The following is a 16,657-nucleotide window of genomic DNA, read 5'->3' on the forward strand; positions in this document are numbered from 1 at the left end:
AAGGCAAAGGAGGTGATCACTGAGAGAGGGGGCAGAGTCCCACACCCTTGTCCACATTAATGGCATGGCAGGGGAAAGAGTTTGTTTAAAGCTCTTGGGAATAAAGACTCCCAATGACTTGACCTGAGACAAGCACATTGAAACAACAATGCACACCAAAGCCTCTACTTTCATCCAAGATTAAGGAAGTCTGACATATCCCTCCTATCAATCAACAAATTCTACAGGTGCACCATCAAAGCATACTTGTTGAATGTATCATAGCATGGTAATGAAGCTGCCCTGTTCAAGGTCAGAAGGTAGTGAATGCAGCTCAGAATATAATGCAAGTTTGCCGAAGGCACCACAGTTGTTGGCAGAATCTCAAATGGCAATGAGGTAACACACAGAAGGGAGATCGATCAGCTCGTTGAATGTGTAACGACAACAAGCTTGTGCTCAACACCAGCATAACCAAGGAGATAATTGTGGACTTCAGGAGGAAGTCAGGGGAACACGACCCAGTCCTCATCAAGGGCTCAGTAATGGAGAGGGTCAAGAACTTAAAATTCTTGGGTGCCAACATCACCGAGGACCTGTCCTGGAGCCTCCATGTTGATGCACTCACAAAGAAGACTCACCAATGGTTGTACTTAGGTGTTTGAGGAGATTTGGTCTGTCACCGAAGTCTCTTGTAAACTTCTACAGATGTATCATTCTGGCTGATTGCATCATTGACTGGTATGGAAGCGCCAACTCTCAGAACAAGAATAAACTACAGAGGGTTGTTAACTTGGACTGGGACATTATAGGCACTAGAATTCACCTCATCGAGAACATCCACAGGAGGTGGTGTCTCAAAAAAGCAGTCTCTATCCTCAAAGACTCCTATCACCTCACGTCACACCCTCTTCACTCTGCAACCATTGGAAAAAAGGAACAGGAGCCTAAAGATGAGCACTTAGCGGCACAAGATCAGCTTCTTCCCCGCTGCCATCCGATTCCTGAATAATTAGTGAACTATTTTTAATTTTTTTATAGTGATGTTTTAAGATGGTTTATATCAATGTTTATATTATGAAGATGCTGCTGCAAACACTGAATTTCATGACTTGTTCATGACAATAAATTCTGATTCTGAAACATCTCTCCACGGATTTCACCTATATTTCCTGCTGCGTTTGAAAGGCTGCCAACTGAATGAAAGACTCGTCACATTCCAGACACATTCTTCTCCCTCCTCCCCTTGGCCAGAGACCTTAAAAGTGTGAAAGCATGCATTAACAGGTTCAAAGGTACTTTCTTCCTTGCAGCCATCAGACTCCTGTGCTGTATATTTGGTGCTAATTGATCATTGCAGAACATATGTGAGACATTGCCGAAAGAATGCAGAAAACAACATAAAAGACCACATCATCCCAGTCATAGACAGCACCTCTTGGTTCAGGAACAGTTTCTTTCCAACAACTATAAGACTCTTTAATCTGCTCTTGGTACATTAAACATTGACTGCTCTGGCAGCATAAAAGGATTGTCTGCACTATTGTAAGTCACTTTTTGTACTAGGATTACTGTGAATACTTATTATCAATCTTGTACATTTATTGTCTCTGAATCTAATTCAATTGGTTTATTCTCATAGTTTTTCTTTACATGTACCTGTTTGGCTGCAGCTAGCAAGGATTTTGGTGTATATGTAGATTATGTGTATGACAATAAACTCATTATCATCTTCTTCCTTTTCATTGTAATCCTACACTTTATAAATTGTGCTCTTTATGTGGCTGTATGTAATTTAAGAAAGACCTGTTGAACCCTTCTCGCAGTACTTCTCCACTGTTTTATCTCTAACTTCGGTACTCTAATCATCCCCTCTCCAGTGGTCTCTCCCAATTGATGACCAATACTTAACAGTAGTTCTTAATCAGAGGCTGTCACAGGTGCTCTGTGGTTAGTAAGGGTTTACTTAAGGCATAGATTCCATATCAACACTTATTACTACATTTAGAGTGTAACAAACATGTCTTTGTGAGTGGAAAAAACGTGGAAATCCACTACTCTATCACCTCTTAACTCCACCACTTGATATGGTTGAAATCGCCTCTTCTTTCTTTGGTCGACAAATGATCCGAAATGTTGGATTCTGTCTGACCTGCTGAGTTTCCAGCTCGTTCAGATTGTAATTGGTTCATCTGCAAGGAGTACGTTGCGTTTTACATTCTGAAGCTTTTAAGTTGACAGACTGACTGTTTCAGGCTCCCATGGCGTGACCATTTTGGTATCATTGCCTTACTCATCTTAAAAAAAAGTGAAAATAAAATTGTGTTCAAGAGATCTAAACCGACTCTCTCGTCTGTAGGGAGTCACAGCATGAACACGCACATCGAGCAGACTGTCCACGTTGAAGAATGTGCAGAAAGTCACAGATGCAATTCTGATACTAAAAGTAATGGAAACATGCACAACATTTGAGTTAAGGCCATTCTCCACTCAATGTGTGCATTCAATGGGCACTGAGTAAAATTAAGGGAATTGCTTTATTTCTTTGTCCATTCGCCTTCCATCGTATCGTGAACCTCTGAATCTTAAGTGTCAACTCAACTTGGATTGGTTCAGTGAATTCTGCTCTGTTTGAAACTTTCTTGGTCTTTTCAAACGACCCTGTTCGCAGCAAGGGGATCATCCCGTGCGCCACCGGTCAACCGATAGACGGAGATGAATTGCTGAAACGACTGCGACCTAATTGGCGAACCAGGTCCTCTTTCAGCATCTGAGGCTTCCGGATTTGCGAGTCCATTGACGTGGCTGTTCCCGCACCAGCTGACGATCCGTCGGCCTGATGCGGTGGAGCGTTTCTGACGTCAGGCGCAGGCAGCGGTGGCAAGCTCAGGGGCTGCAGCCCCTTTTTGCGGCGCTTGTTCAGCCGGAGCTTGAGGCTGCCGCCGCCGACATGTTCGCCTGCGTCCGGCTCCTGCAGAGCCAAGTGCATCACATTGTGCCCGTGTCTCAGATTAGAAATTTGCAGCCAGCCTCCAAGAACGATTTCAACAAGAAACAAGTTTACCGGTTGATGCTTCCAGCAATCTGCCCGGCGACCGGGGCGGCAGAGCCGGAAATAGGCACCGTGACCAAGGGAGGTCACTGCCGCAAGGCCCAGATCCTGGCTCTCGGAGGTAGGTAATGACTTGGGCCTCGATAGGACAGATGGGCTGCTTAGTGGTGAAAGGTTGACTATTTGCGCCAAAATAATCACGATGGGCTGAAACACGTGGCAACCCTCCCTCGTTCCCCATTCTACTGTGGGAGAACAGCTGTTCGTTATTCCAGAAGCCACTTCCTTTGGACCCTTTGAACTTTCTCACCCCACGCCCATTTCAGTTTCACCCTCGCCTTTGGGCGTGTAATCTGGTCGAGAGATCATAAACACGTCTGCTTTAAAGACAACGAGTGTGTATATGCAGTGTTCGCTATTTAATAGGGCAGCAATAAAGATCGAACTGGAACGTTGGTATCCTCGATTAAAGATAGTCAATAAAATTATTGACTGCAGATGCTGGAATCAGGGAGCAACAGACAATCTGCTGAAGGAACTTGCTGGACCGAACAACATCATCGGACACTTCCCTAAATTTTGTTCATGCCATGATATAGCGCTCAAGCCTAAATTATTGGTTATGTATCTTTATGAAATACACTGTTTGACCTGCTGGGTTTCTTTCGCATTGTTTTTACTTCAATTACGGAGTGTGCACACATTACTGTTTTATAGATATCTCGAGCAACATCAGTCGTTGTAAAGAATTGTAAATATTTTGGGTCGGAACCTTTTACCAATACAAATGCATTGTGGTTGCTATCACTGCATTAAAGTCATACTACATGGAGTTTTTAAACTTGTACTTCCATAAATTAGACTTTTTGAAATCCTAACAGCCCATACAAGCAAAACCAATCTGTATTTATTAAATTATGCCAACAATTAACTGCACATGTGATATTAGGTAACAAAGCATCCAAAGTTCCAAGTGTAACAAAAAACCTAATTAGAATCCTTAATTTAAGATCACAGTATAAAAGAAATTTAAAATAATCTATTGTATCTGCTCATGATTCCCAATGGATTACTTTACAATAATGTTCATTGATCACTAATTTTGCACCTTCCACAACATTTGTTTCGTTGGGAACTGAACTGTTACGTACATTTCTAAACATGAAATTGACCTCAAGCTTTATTTAGGCCAGCAATATCCATGAACTTATATCAATTACAGATGCACACCTTTTCCATTTCATTCTTAATGTGCAACACTGTCAGCGCCAGTGGTTGGGACAAGGGTTCAAATCCCATGCTATCTGAAAGGAGTTTGTACCTTCTCCCAGTCTCTGTATGGGTTTCCCTGGGGACTCTCATTCCTTCCCACGCTTCAAAACGTGCCAGGGTTGTAGATCAATTTGGTGTAATTGGGCGGTATGTGTTGGTGGGCCAAAAGGGCCTGTTCCTGTGCTGTGTGCCTAAATTAAAAAAAAAAATTCCAAATAAAATCCACCTTTAACACTCTTCATGGATCAGTTTTTAACTTCACTTCTTGTGAACTTTCGTCCCTTTCAAAGATAGAGAGAGTCACTGCTCTGGTCATCCCTCTTGATTATTTCTGATGCTTGCAACTTGGCTAATGTTTTAGACCGGGTTGAGCAATCTTTTTTCTAAAACTGACACCACTTTAGTATTCTCTATGCCATAAGTGCTCTAGACCCAATTGTTACTGCAATATTTTGCTTTAGAAAAAATGTTATTGACCCATTTCCTTTAGAGTTATAAAACCATGCACATAACAATTAAATCAGTGTATTCAAATCTTTTTCTTCCCACTCACATACCACCTTAAGCAATCCCTCACTAATCACAGAGCACTTATGGCATAGAGATTACTTAAAAGTGGTTTCCCACCCCTATTTTAGCCTCCTGCATTTTTCTATGTTGCATTGAGCTTTTGAAACTTTCAATCTCATCAAACTACAATCCTCTTTCAAGGTGTTCAGCTCCCACTGAATTTAATGTCTTATTTAATCTCTTTCTGAACAGCAGAAATACCATAGATATTGCACCTTGGGAAAAGGCACAATGTCATTCAATGTAGTATCGTCCAATTGGAATACTGCCATCTCAGTGAATTATTTCTATAATACAATTATTATTGTAATTTTCCAAAGTTCATATTGTTAATACAAATTACACACCCACATTTAGGACAGCACTGATATCCATGACTATTTCAGTTGCTCAAAAAACATTAAAAAATGCTGTCCAAAATGGGGCATTGTCCCATAATTTTGAGAGTAGGATAGAGTAGAAGGTTGTTGTAGGCTAAAACAAGAAATAGAATACAGAGTTGGGCAGAGAAATGAGAAGTGATACACTGAAAGATTGAATTTGAAGGTAGAGTTATAAGGTTAATAGCAGGATTTTGAGCAAAGTGGAGGAACAGGGGGATCTTGGGCTCCAAGTCCATTGATTCCCTTGAGATTTCCATGCAATTTGTAAGGATAGTTAAAAAGGCTTGTGGTGTGCTGGCTTCATTAGCTGGGGAAATGAGTTAAAGAACTATTAAGTAATGTTGCAGTTCTATAAAACTCAGGTTGGACACACTTTAAGAAGAATATTCGTTCAACTCTGATTGCCTCTTTATAGGAAGGACGTGGAAATTTTCGGAAGGATGCAGAGGAGATTTACCAGGAAGCTGCCCAAATTAGAAAACATGTCTTGTGAGGAAAGATTGAACAAGTTGGGGTTTTTCTCTTTGGAGTGATGGAGGATGAGGGGCAACATAATGAAAATGTATAAGATTATGAAAGGCATGAAGAGTGAACAGCCAGCACCCTTTTCCCAGGTCATCGATGGCCAATACCAGAGGACATCAGTTTAAGTTGAGTGGAGGAAAGTTTAGGGGAAATGTCAAAGGTGGATACCTAGAATGCACTACTGGGGGTAGTGGTTGAGGCTGGTACAACAGGGACATTTCTTTGATGGGAACATGGATGCAAGGAAAAATAGTAGGGTGGGGGATTATTTACATTCAGTGCCCACCATTGTACTTGGGACACATTTTTTCTTTACTGTATTTTCCCTATGCTCTGCAGTTTATAATTTGAAATCAAACAATTCCCATGTGATTAAAATGCCCCCATTTCAGGGCACCTTAAAGTTTTGGACATTTGGCTTCACAGGTGTTTGTGATTACTTGGGTATGTTTAATTGCTTCATTGGTGCAGGTATAAGAGAGCTAAGCTTGCTTCTAAGCTTTTGATTACCTTTCGTTACTGTAGTTGGCATTTTTCAACATGAGGACCAGAGTTGTGCCAATCAAAGCCATTGAGGCTGTAAGACGGTAAGAGACATCACCTAAACCTTAACAAAATCAACTATATGGAACAACATTAAGAATAAAAAGCATACTGGTTAGCTCAGTAATCACAAAGGGACTTGTTGGCTAAGGAAGACCCTCCACTGCTGATGACAGCAAAATTCTCATCATAATGAAGAAAAATCCCCACACGCCTGTCTGACAGATGAGAATGTCAATGGCTACTGTTTGCAAAAGACTTTATGAACAGAAATATTGAGGCTGCACTGCAAGATGCAAGCCACTAGTTAGCCACAGAAACAGGGTGGTCAGATTACATTTTGCCAAAAGAACCTGCAGAATTCTAGAAAAAGGTCTTGAGGACAGATGAGACCAAGATTAACCAATAGTGATGGCAAGAGCAAAGTGTAGAGGTGTAAAGGAACTGCCCAAGATCCAAAGAATACCACCTCATCTGTGAAATATGTTGCTAGGGGTGTTGTGGCCTGGCCATGTATGGCTGCCACAGGTACTGGCACAATTATCTTCATTGATACAAGTGCTGATGGCAGAAGCAAAATGAATTCTGAGGTGTATAGAAAGGTATTATATGCTCATTTGAGCAAATTCCTCCAAACCCATTGCTCTGTGCTTCATCCTACAGCAAGACAATGATCCTAAACATACTAGGAAAGTAACAAAGGAGTTTTTCAAACCTTAAAAACTGGAAAATGTTTGAATGGCCAAGTCAGTCACCTGACCTAAATCCAATTGAGCATGCCTTCCATATGCTGAAAAGAAAGTTTAAGGCACACATGTCAAACTCTGGCCTGCAGGCCAAATTTGGCCTGCGATATAATTATATTTGGCCCTCAAGATCATATCAAAAATGTATTAGAGGTGGCCCGCTGGCTGCCGCGCCAGTATAGCGCATGCACAGGAACTGCTGTGTCCCAGGGTGAGAGAGAGAGAGAAAAATCCTGGTCCTTGAAAAGTAGTGGTGGATGGTTTTATAAACACGCTGTCGTGTCTCCCCGCCCACCCCCCACCGCAGTGCGGCCTGGCCGGTGTCAGGGGAAGCCAAGGCCGCTTCCCAGCGCCCGGAACCCCAGTGGCACAGCGTTTCTTGGAGCTGCAGATGGAGTCGGGACGCTGGAGGGAAGATTGGGGCTCCCCGCCGGGCGATGGGGGCGCCGGCCGCCCTGCGCCTTCCCACCGGACCAGCGGCGGGTGCCCGGAGTACACGTGGAGAGCGAGGCTGGTCGGGAAGGTAGGGTGGAACCCCCCGCCAATCTCGGGAGTGGCGTGGGCTGGATCGGGACTAGCTGCGCTCACCTGCTCCTCCACCGCTGACCGGAATCCCAGCGCGGTCCTGAGCGCAGAGACTGCCCTGGAAAGGTCCTGGGACACCGGCACGGAAAGAAGAGCAGGGTCCGTAGAACATTACAGATCAGAAACAGGCCCTTCAGCCCTTTGACTCTACCTCGTGAAAACCCAACACCGGAGAAACTCAGCGGGTTAAACCGTATCCTTTATCCAGCAGAGAGGTACCTGACAATGTTTGGCCCTTGATCCCCCTCATCAATGTATGAGCGAAAGTCTGTGGTTCTCGTAAAAACACCAGAAGGGAGAAACTCAGCAGGTCAAAGGGGGTCCGGGAGAAACTCAGCAGGTCAAAGGGGGATCCGGGAGAAACTCAGCAGGTCAAAGGGGAGTCCGAGAGAAACTCAGCAGGGCAAGGGGGAGGGGTCCGGGAGAAACTCAGAAGGTCAAGGGGAGGGGGTCCGGGAGAAACTCAGCAGGTCAAGGGGGGTCCGGGAGAAACTCAGCAGGTCAAGGGAGGTCCGGGAGAAACTCAGCAGGTAAAGGGGGGTCCGGCAGAAACTCAGGGGGGGCCTGACCTCGCCAGGACCGTTGCCCACTCCCCCTCCCTGCCGCAGGCCGACCCGCGACTCATGGTGATGGGGCTGCTGATCCGCCGAGATGCCGCCCTGCAGCGAGAGCCGATGCCCCCGCACTGTCGTCCAACCCGATCGCCCGCAAACCCCGCCCTCCCACACACAGGCCTGAGTAAGTATTATGAACTTTAATCTCAGGATAAAACGATCTTCCAATAGTTTCATGTCACAGTGATAAATATATTCCTGGTTAAAAATGGTCCTGCACCTGGATACAAGCTCATTAGGCATAAAACTTGAAAAGTGTGTAAATCAAAGGATATCTGTACCAATGGATAAAGGGCATGGCAAATAACCCTGCTAGAATTCATGCCCACAATCAGTCACCCATTTGATTGTTTCAGGAATCATGTTATTCTCCCACATTCTCAATAGCCCTCAGATTTTACTATTCGACAGCACACTAGCAACATTTGACAAATCCTCTATAGAGAAATATTATTTATTGAATATTTTATTTCTCATTTGTTAATGCTTCTGGAAAGAGTTTATCCAAAACTATTATTAAACATTTATTTTAATAAGAAAATGTTTAACATTACATATGTTGAAAGAAGAGAAAACATGCAGATGTTGTTGAAAATTTTCAATAAATATTTAGTTCGGCCCTCGACTTAGTCCAAGTTTTTAATTTTGGCCCTCCGTGAATTTGAGTTTGACACCCTTGGTTTAAGGGGACAAGCTCCTGAAACAAGCAGGAGCTGAAGATGACTGCAGAGCTACTTGGCACCTAGTGATGTCTACGAATCACAGACTTCAAGCAGTCATGGTATGCAAGGGATATGCAACAAAGAATTAAATATGACTAATATTGCTATTTTCCAAATATTATGGTGCTCTAAAATGATGGGACTATGTATGTAAAAAGTGTAGTAATTTCTATATGGTCAAACCAAAATGTACACTTATACCCTTTAATAAAATCTTGAAACTATATTTTAATCACGTGAATTGTTTGATTTCCAAATTTAAAATTGGACTACTGTGGCAAATAAAGGGGGGAAAAAATGTCTGTCCCAAACTATGGAGGCCACTAGATTGTGGGCCAAAGGGCCTGCATTGTGCATTACTGTTCAATGTTCTCTGGATCTACTCTGTTTCCTCCATTATAATCTCATTTGTTCTCAGAAATTTCTGCACTTGTTCTGTAGCTGCGGCCTGAAATGCTCAAGCTCACTAATGTATCTATATGTACACTATTTGCTATCATCCCAGAGCACACCAGTTTTTCTTTTCTCACACTTGATTAGTGCCTTGTTACTTGAAGCAACAGCATTCTAAACTTGTAGTGCCTATGCATTCTTTAGTTTTGTCATGCAATATAGCCATTAAATGCCCAAGTTTTTCAGGCAATTGCTTATGGCTGATACAATAGTGTGTTTTAAAAAAAAAAATACTTGTACTTTCAAGACCCAGGTACACTATGTGATACATGTGCAGACAGCCTATTTCTGCATTTTGAAATGAGTTGTAGTTATTAACCATTTCATCATTATTAGACCCAGCCATTTTTTAAAAGCTACCATTATTATTATCAGAAATCTGCCTCAATACCAGCTGACTGAAGAATTGATGTCAAGAAATGTCTCCAAATTCCTAATTTTCTGAAGGATGAGAGTTTTCATTAGCCTTTGCAACTCTCAAGTAATTTGATCAAAAGCTTGCATATAATAGTGGTCATTGATACTTACACACCATGTGGAAATTTGTGAATGTATTCAGACTAAGTATAATGTTGCCTTTCAGGGAGTTGGAATTCTACATTTAGGAGCATGTAACACAAGATAAATATTTGGTTTTCAAAATGAGTAATGTTTTGAAAGTAATGGCCATACATTTTGAGTTTCATCATCAGACTGCAGCAAATGCTACAAAGGAATTTATCATTTTTATTTTAGACAGCAGACAAGAACTGGAAAAAATTTTGAAGCTGAAAAAGTGCAAAATGCCAAAAGTAATTGATAGTTTCATTGAACTGTCTGAATCAGAAGATGGTGACAGTACTGAAGATGACCCACATCAATTCAACAACATTCAGGTACTATACAGAATAATATTTTACCTTGGATTTTGAAGGAAAATATTCTATTTCCTTTTTTCTGAAGATGCTGATTAATATTGTGGTAAAATCCTGCAATTGTTCACATCATTCCAGTATTTCACTCAACTTGCAAGTTCTTTGAGATTGAATTTATTCTTTGATTAACTTTCATATGCACCAGCAGATGAAATTGATTCAGACTGGCCCCTTTGTCCAGTGGTGTTTCTAGACCTGCTTATTTGAGGTGAAGGAGAATTTCAGTTTTCAATATGAGAATGTAAAATTTAGTTAAAAAACACAATGCTGGAGAAACTTAGCTGGTCAAACAGTATATTTTATAAAACAAAAGTAAAGATACATAACCAACGTTTAGGGGTTGGGCCCTTCAAGGTATGTAAAATTTAGATTGGGCTCTTGGTGATCTGCTTTGTTAATTGTCAAAAATACAGGGCCAGCGATGAATGGCTGTTGTTACTCTGGTAGCAAAGGTTTCTGTGAGCTTGAGTTCTTTGAGGCTGGAAAGTTGAGTGACCAGGAATACAGAAGGCTGCAGAGAGTGGCAAACGTAGCTGAGTCCATCACGGACATCAACCTCCCATCAATTGAAGACATCCATATGAGGCACTGCTTCAAGAAGGCAACCAGCATCAGAAAAGAGCCCTTTCACTCATGTCACAATCTCTTCTCATTTCTATCTGTGCTGTAGTGTTCTATGGTTCTATCATCAGGCAGAAGGTACAGAAGCCTGAAGTCTGACACCTCATGTTCTTGAACATTTTTTTCAAAAGCTATCTGACTTTTAAACCTCTACTACCCTAGCCCCATCTGTAAACTACACTGGGACCAACCAAAAGATCTATCTGCACTATTGATTTTTTTTTACACTAACTTTAACTGTGACTATTTCTATATCTTATGTATATCATCCTTTTTCTGCCTCATGGCACAGTGGTAATTTAATTTGTTGATGTATCTTGCATACTTGTGTGGCTACTGCAAATAAGTATTTTGGTGAACCTGTACAATGTACTTGTTTGTGTATTTGTCAATGAACTCTTGTATTCTTATTGGAAGGTTGGAAGGTGGCCAGGAAAACCAGAATAGTTGAGAGGAGACAAGTGGCTGCAGATGTTACAATCTAGAACAAAATATCTTCCATTGGGTAAAAATTCAGAAGGTTGAGCAACATTTTTGGAGGCAAAGGGATGTTCAACATTTTGGGTCAAGACTCTGCATGAGAACTGAGAGTGTGGAGTCAGTACATAGAAGTCAGGAGGGGTGAGAGAGGCTTGCAAGTGAAACCAAATCAGTTAAAGCTGAAAGGGACAATGGTGAGATGAATGCTGTTAGGTGGAATAGAAGAATAAAATTAGAAAATCAAGTCATGTGGAAGAATGGAGGGAGAAAGGTAGAGGTAGGTAGGGTTGATAGATGGAATTGGAGGGGAGAGGAAATGTAGGCAAAAGGAGAAGGATTCCAGGCAGAAGAGGAACTCTGGAGGGTGCGTAACCTGGAATTGAAAATTTCTGTATTTGTCATTGGGGTGCCAGCTATCCAAATAGAATACGAGGTGCTGTTCTTCCAATTGCATTTGGCCTCACTGTAGCAGTGGAGAAAGATAGTGGCAGGCAGGTTGGAATGAGAAGCAGTGTTGAAATTAAATTTGCCTGGAAGCTCAGGATGGCTTTATGGACCGAGTTCATATGGCTGCGCAGAATTATTGCCTAGTCTATGCTTTGTCTATTGGATTCAGTGCATGTGCTATGGCCTCCACTACATTGGCAATGATATCAGGTAATTTGCTTCCCCTTTGTTCTTTACCATCTCCCACCAGTCGACAAAGGGTTTCTGATCACTTTTCCATTCCACTCTGTCCCATCTGTATTGGAGGATTTAAACCATGCTTTTGCTTCTGCAAGGCTGAGAATCAGTAATCTGCTTTGAGACTCAGCAGACATAAGCTAAATTCGACCATGGGGCCCAGAGATACAGTTGTCTGACAAAAAGACATTGGTGTACCAAGAACGTTTAATCTTCCTGCTTGTTAGTATATTGGTCACAGACTGTCAGACAGCGACCTAACCTTGAAGGCAAAATAAAGCATTGTATTCAAAGTGATAAGCTAGAAAGTTGTGTTATTTGATAGAAGCCTAGGCTTGCTCGCTTATCTTTCTTTCTGTGCTGGGAATAGGTGCTTGGGTAAGCAGTTTTTGGGTAATATAAGCCATGGTCCCGCTGCTGAAGTTTGAGACTCTCCGAGAGGTGGCCACATCTCTCAGCAAGAAGAAGAACTTCTAGAGTCCAGCCAACGTCCTGGTTGGGGGAGGTTGAGAAGCTGCTACCGGCGCCCCGACAACCTACTACAAGTGTGCGGTCGTTGCCTCGCCTCGGCAGTTGGGACCAGTCCAGGCGTTGATAAGTATAATTGGGAAGGGCTTGCATATTGTAGTTTGATATCAGCTTTAGAATTTGTAATAAAGATTTGTATAAACTGAAGTGCTCTCAGCGTGTGTGTCTATTTTCTTTCGGTAGCTCAAACATTGTGACCAATCTAAAACGAACAAAGTGAGAGGTACAAGTTTACCCAGGACAATTGGTGTAGTCGGCAAGATTGGTCTCGAGATGTTTCGCCGAAAGAAAGAGGTGAGCCCTGAGCAGTTCTTGATTCCAGGATGGACTTCCAAAGACGATACCCTGTCTTTGTTGGGACCACCCATTAGTTGGGATGAGAAGTTAGATCCATCAAGTGCGCCTCTGGGAGAGCAGGTTGCCACTCTCCTTTGAGAAAGTAAATTTCCTGTTAAAAAGGGGACGCTGACGGATGGTTTTTGGCTGCTGGCCACATTCTTACGCCGCAGCGTTCAGGGTGAAGCAGAATTAGTTCAGCGAGAAGTAGAATCCCAGCACAAGAGAGAGCAACTAGAGGAGGAGCTGGAAGCCATGCGACAACGCTGTTCCATGATGAGTGAGATTGTTTGCACCAGTCAGAACTGAGTCAAAGAATGGGAGGATAAGCATGTCCAAACGATCTGCTGCAATATTAAATTCCGGCAGCAGCTCTGTGCAGATAAGGAAAGGCATGGAGTAGAACCCAATCCACGTCGTATTCGTGCCATGATAAGGAATGGCGACGATCCTGATGTAATTGATGATTGGGATGGGAATATCTGGAATGATGACAATGGTAATAATGCCTTTGCCATGTGCCTAACATACTCCCCTCTCCACCCGCTGTTCATGCTCACCCCGTAAGGCAGCAGACTTCCCAAACAGACAGAGACGGAAGGGGGGATGATGTAAGGGTAGAGATTGAAGGAATAGATACCCCGGTCTCCCAAGCGGACCCAGGGGAAGATACCCGAACCCCTGCTTATGCTCTATGGCCCACCCCCTCTACGAGATGGCCTCGGCCTCCTCCTGTAGACTGGGTAGAGGGCCCTGTGGGCCAAAGTGGGAACAGGGGTTGGGAGCAGTCAACGATATGTGACTTCTCTATAAAAGAGCTGGCCGCCATTGGAGATTGATTTAGGCAAAAGACGGGAGAAACTCTGGCAGCCTGGCTCCTGCATGTTTGGGAACAAGGAGGGGGTAATGTATTTTTAACCCCCGAGGAATTGTTGGGATTACGAACGTTGACTACTGATATTCGGGTCACTGCTGAGCTTCGTGGTAGAAGGAGAGGGGTGGATTACTTACTTGCCTGTTACGAGTATACCCGTCACCTGTAGATTGGGATTTACATTTGCAGAACAATTGGGGCACCCCAGAGGAGGGTATAGTAGTAATTCGTCAACAGGCCCTGGCCTCTGCCTTGTGTGCAGGGCGTTTGAGGCTATGGGTACATGGGGGGAGCCCTGACGAAGAGCCGGAATGCATACCTGATTGGTTCGTTCCACCCAATCCACTATACGGGGACTGGTTCTGTCCGTAACTAGTCCGCTAATTGGGCACCCTGTGTCTGAGGCGGTGCACGCCTTATCTGGGTTTCGAGAATTAGAGTTGGGAGGTAAAATCCACTCACGTACACCCCAGGTTAAATCAGACAACCAGGATGAAAAGAGAGGGGCTGGTGCTAATAACGGACTGACAAGAAAGGACCTTTTTCTAACCTTGTTAAAGTTAGGCGTACCTAAAAGTGATATTGATGGGAAACCTACCGCAGTCCTTTATGCCCTTTATAAGAGGAAGGCAGGGGAACATCATCCCCAGCTGCTGAGTCCTCCTGGCCCAGCTATGCCTTCTGCTCCCACTGCTGCTCCTATCAAGCCAGCTTCTCTTGCTCCAGTTACCCGTGATGAGATACAATAATTGGTTAAAAGGTCTCTAATGGATAATAGTAGCATGTGGTCCTGGAAGCCCACGAACCCTACTAAGGCTTGAGAGTGTGGCAGGATTCCCGTGTCTACTCCATTGAGATACGGCAGATACACAGGGACCCACGGCCCTACATACCGTTAACAATCCATTGGGGTGGGGGTAATGACCGCCAATATTTGGCCTTGGTCGATACTGGTGCAGAGCACTCGGTGATTCCTGGTAACCCCGACCTCTGGACTGGACCGACATTTCGAATAGAGGGGATAGGAGGAGCGATCACCCTGGTGAAAGAAATAAAAGTCCGCGCCACGGTGGGTGATAGCCCTTCCCCTGTATGGTTACATGCCCTGGTGGCTGCCACTGACGAGTGTATCCTGGGTATCAATATGTTGGCCGGTACGGCCTTTAATACTAGCCAAGTGGGATTTGCATCTGGAATTTGGACTATTACAAAAAGGCTAGTGGTGGGTCAGGCTAAGTGGGATCCTGTGATGGTGCCCCCCCCCCCACCCCCGAAACCAGTGTGCATTGCACAATATCACCTCCCTGGAGGGCAGAAAGAGATTACTGCCACCATCGATGCTTTGCAAGAAGAAAGGGTAGTGAGGCCCTCAACGTCGTCCTTTAATAGCCCTGTTTGGCCGGTCCAGAAGCCGGATGGCTCCTGGAGAATGACAGTTGATTATCGTATTTTGAACAAACATGCCCCACCACTTGCTTCGGCAGTTCCGGACATTGTTAACCTTGTTGAAAACATTGCGACTGGGAATTCAGGAACATGGTATGCTGTCATTGATCTTGCTAATGCCTTCTTCAGTATTCTTATAGCTGAGGTCTCACAGGATCAGTTCGCCTTTACCTGGAAGGGGCCCCAGTATACCTTCACCCGCCTCTCTCAGGGCTATGTACACTCTCCCACTATTTGCCACAGCCTAATTGCCCGTGATTTGGAGGCGGTGCCAGTATCGCCTTCTCTCTTGATTCACCATTATATTGATGATGCGATGATCCAAGGGGCCACAGAAGAGATGGTCCAGGAAGCAGAACAAGAGGACGCCCGGTTTACTGATAGTAGCAGCCGGTGGGTGCAAGGAAAGCAGAAGTGGAAGGCAGTGGCTTTCCATCCCAGGTCGGGAACTCACTTATCGGAGGAGGGGGATGGTGGCTCCAGCCAGTATGCTGAGTTGAAGGCGGTCACTTTACCATTAGACCCCCATGATCACCCTCTTCGCCTGTTTACCGATTCCTGGGCTGTGGCTAATGGACTTGTGGTATGGATGCCTGATTGGCAAAAGAACTGGCTGATACATGACCGCCCAGTATGGGGCAAACAGTTGTGGCAGCTGTTGTGGGATGCTTCTGAGATAACCGTATATCACATTGACGCCCATACCAATGCGACGACGAACATGGCACAACATAATGCAGTAGCAGATCAGCTTGCCACTATCAGCCATGCCAATACCGTCCCCCTGGCTCGATGGGCACATGAACAGAGTGGCCATTTGGGGGAGAAGGGATCAGCTATGTGGGCCCGTACACATGCCTTGCCCGTCCATCAGGATGATGTCCACATGGTCGTGCGTACATGCCCAGCATGTCAGCTTGTGAAGTCCCGCACCATTCCTCCTGGTCTGCATGGCTGAATAAGACTGGGAGCTCGCTCAGCTGTGGTCTGGCAAATTGATTATATAGGCCCCATGTCCGACTGTATGGGTAAACATTCCGTCCAAGTAATGGTTGACGTCTTTTCGGGCCTGGTTTTTGCTTTTCCCACCAAGACGGCTGATCAAGCTAGCACTATCCAAGGACTAAACCATTTAATTTCTCGTTATGATGTACCAGAGGAGATTCAGTCTGATAATGGCTCGAACTTTTCCGTAAAGGCAATCTGTGATTGGGCAACTGACAACGGTATTTTATGGGTTCACCATATTCATTACCCGCAGGCCGCCGGGTTAGTTGAATGAATGAATGGCTTACTGAAGGAACAAATTCATTTATTAACACCAGTGGGG

The 16,657-nt window shown here is 44.1% G+C and overlaps 1 protein-coding gene across 5 annotated transcripts in view; it reads left to right on the top strand.

The window, feature by feature from the left end:
* The window catches only part of bend5 (BEN domain containing 5), a 59,836-nt gene that overhangs the window by 1,199 nt on the left and 41,980 nt on the right, over nt 1-16,657 (top strand). For 3 of the 5 annotated variants that reach the window (XR_011352066.1, XM_069920556.1, XM_069920557.1), the window contains exons 2-4: nt 2,339-3,152; nt 10,180-10,319; nt 12,855-12,965. Coding sequence is in view for 4 of the 5 variants with exons in the window: in XM_069920556.1 (XP_069776657.1) it covers nt 2,819-3,152; nt 10,180-10,319; nt 12,855-12,965 (585 nt within the window). In the remaining variant the exon portion in view is untranslated. The remainder of the gene's footprint in view (nt 1-2,338; nt 3,153-10,179; nt 10,320-12,854; nt 12,966-16,657) is intronic. The other 2 variants (XM_069920559.1, XM_069920558.1) reach the window with 2 other exon arrangements.

This window comes from Narcine bancroftii, chromosome 2 (genome assembly GCF_036971445.1).
Source record: "Narcine bancroftii isolate sNarBan1 chromosome 2, sNarBan1.hap1, whole genome shotgun sequence".
NCBI lineage: Eukaryota > Metazoa > Chordata > Chondrichthyes > Torpediniformes > Narcinidae > Narcine > Narcine bancroftii.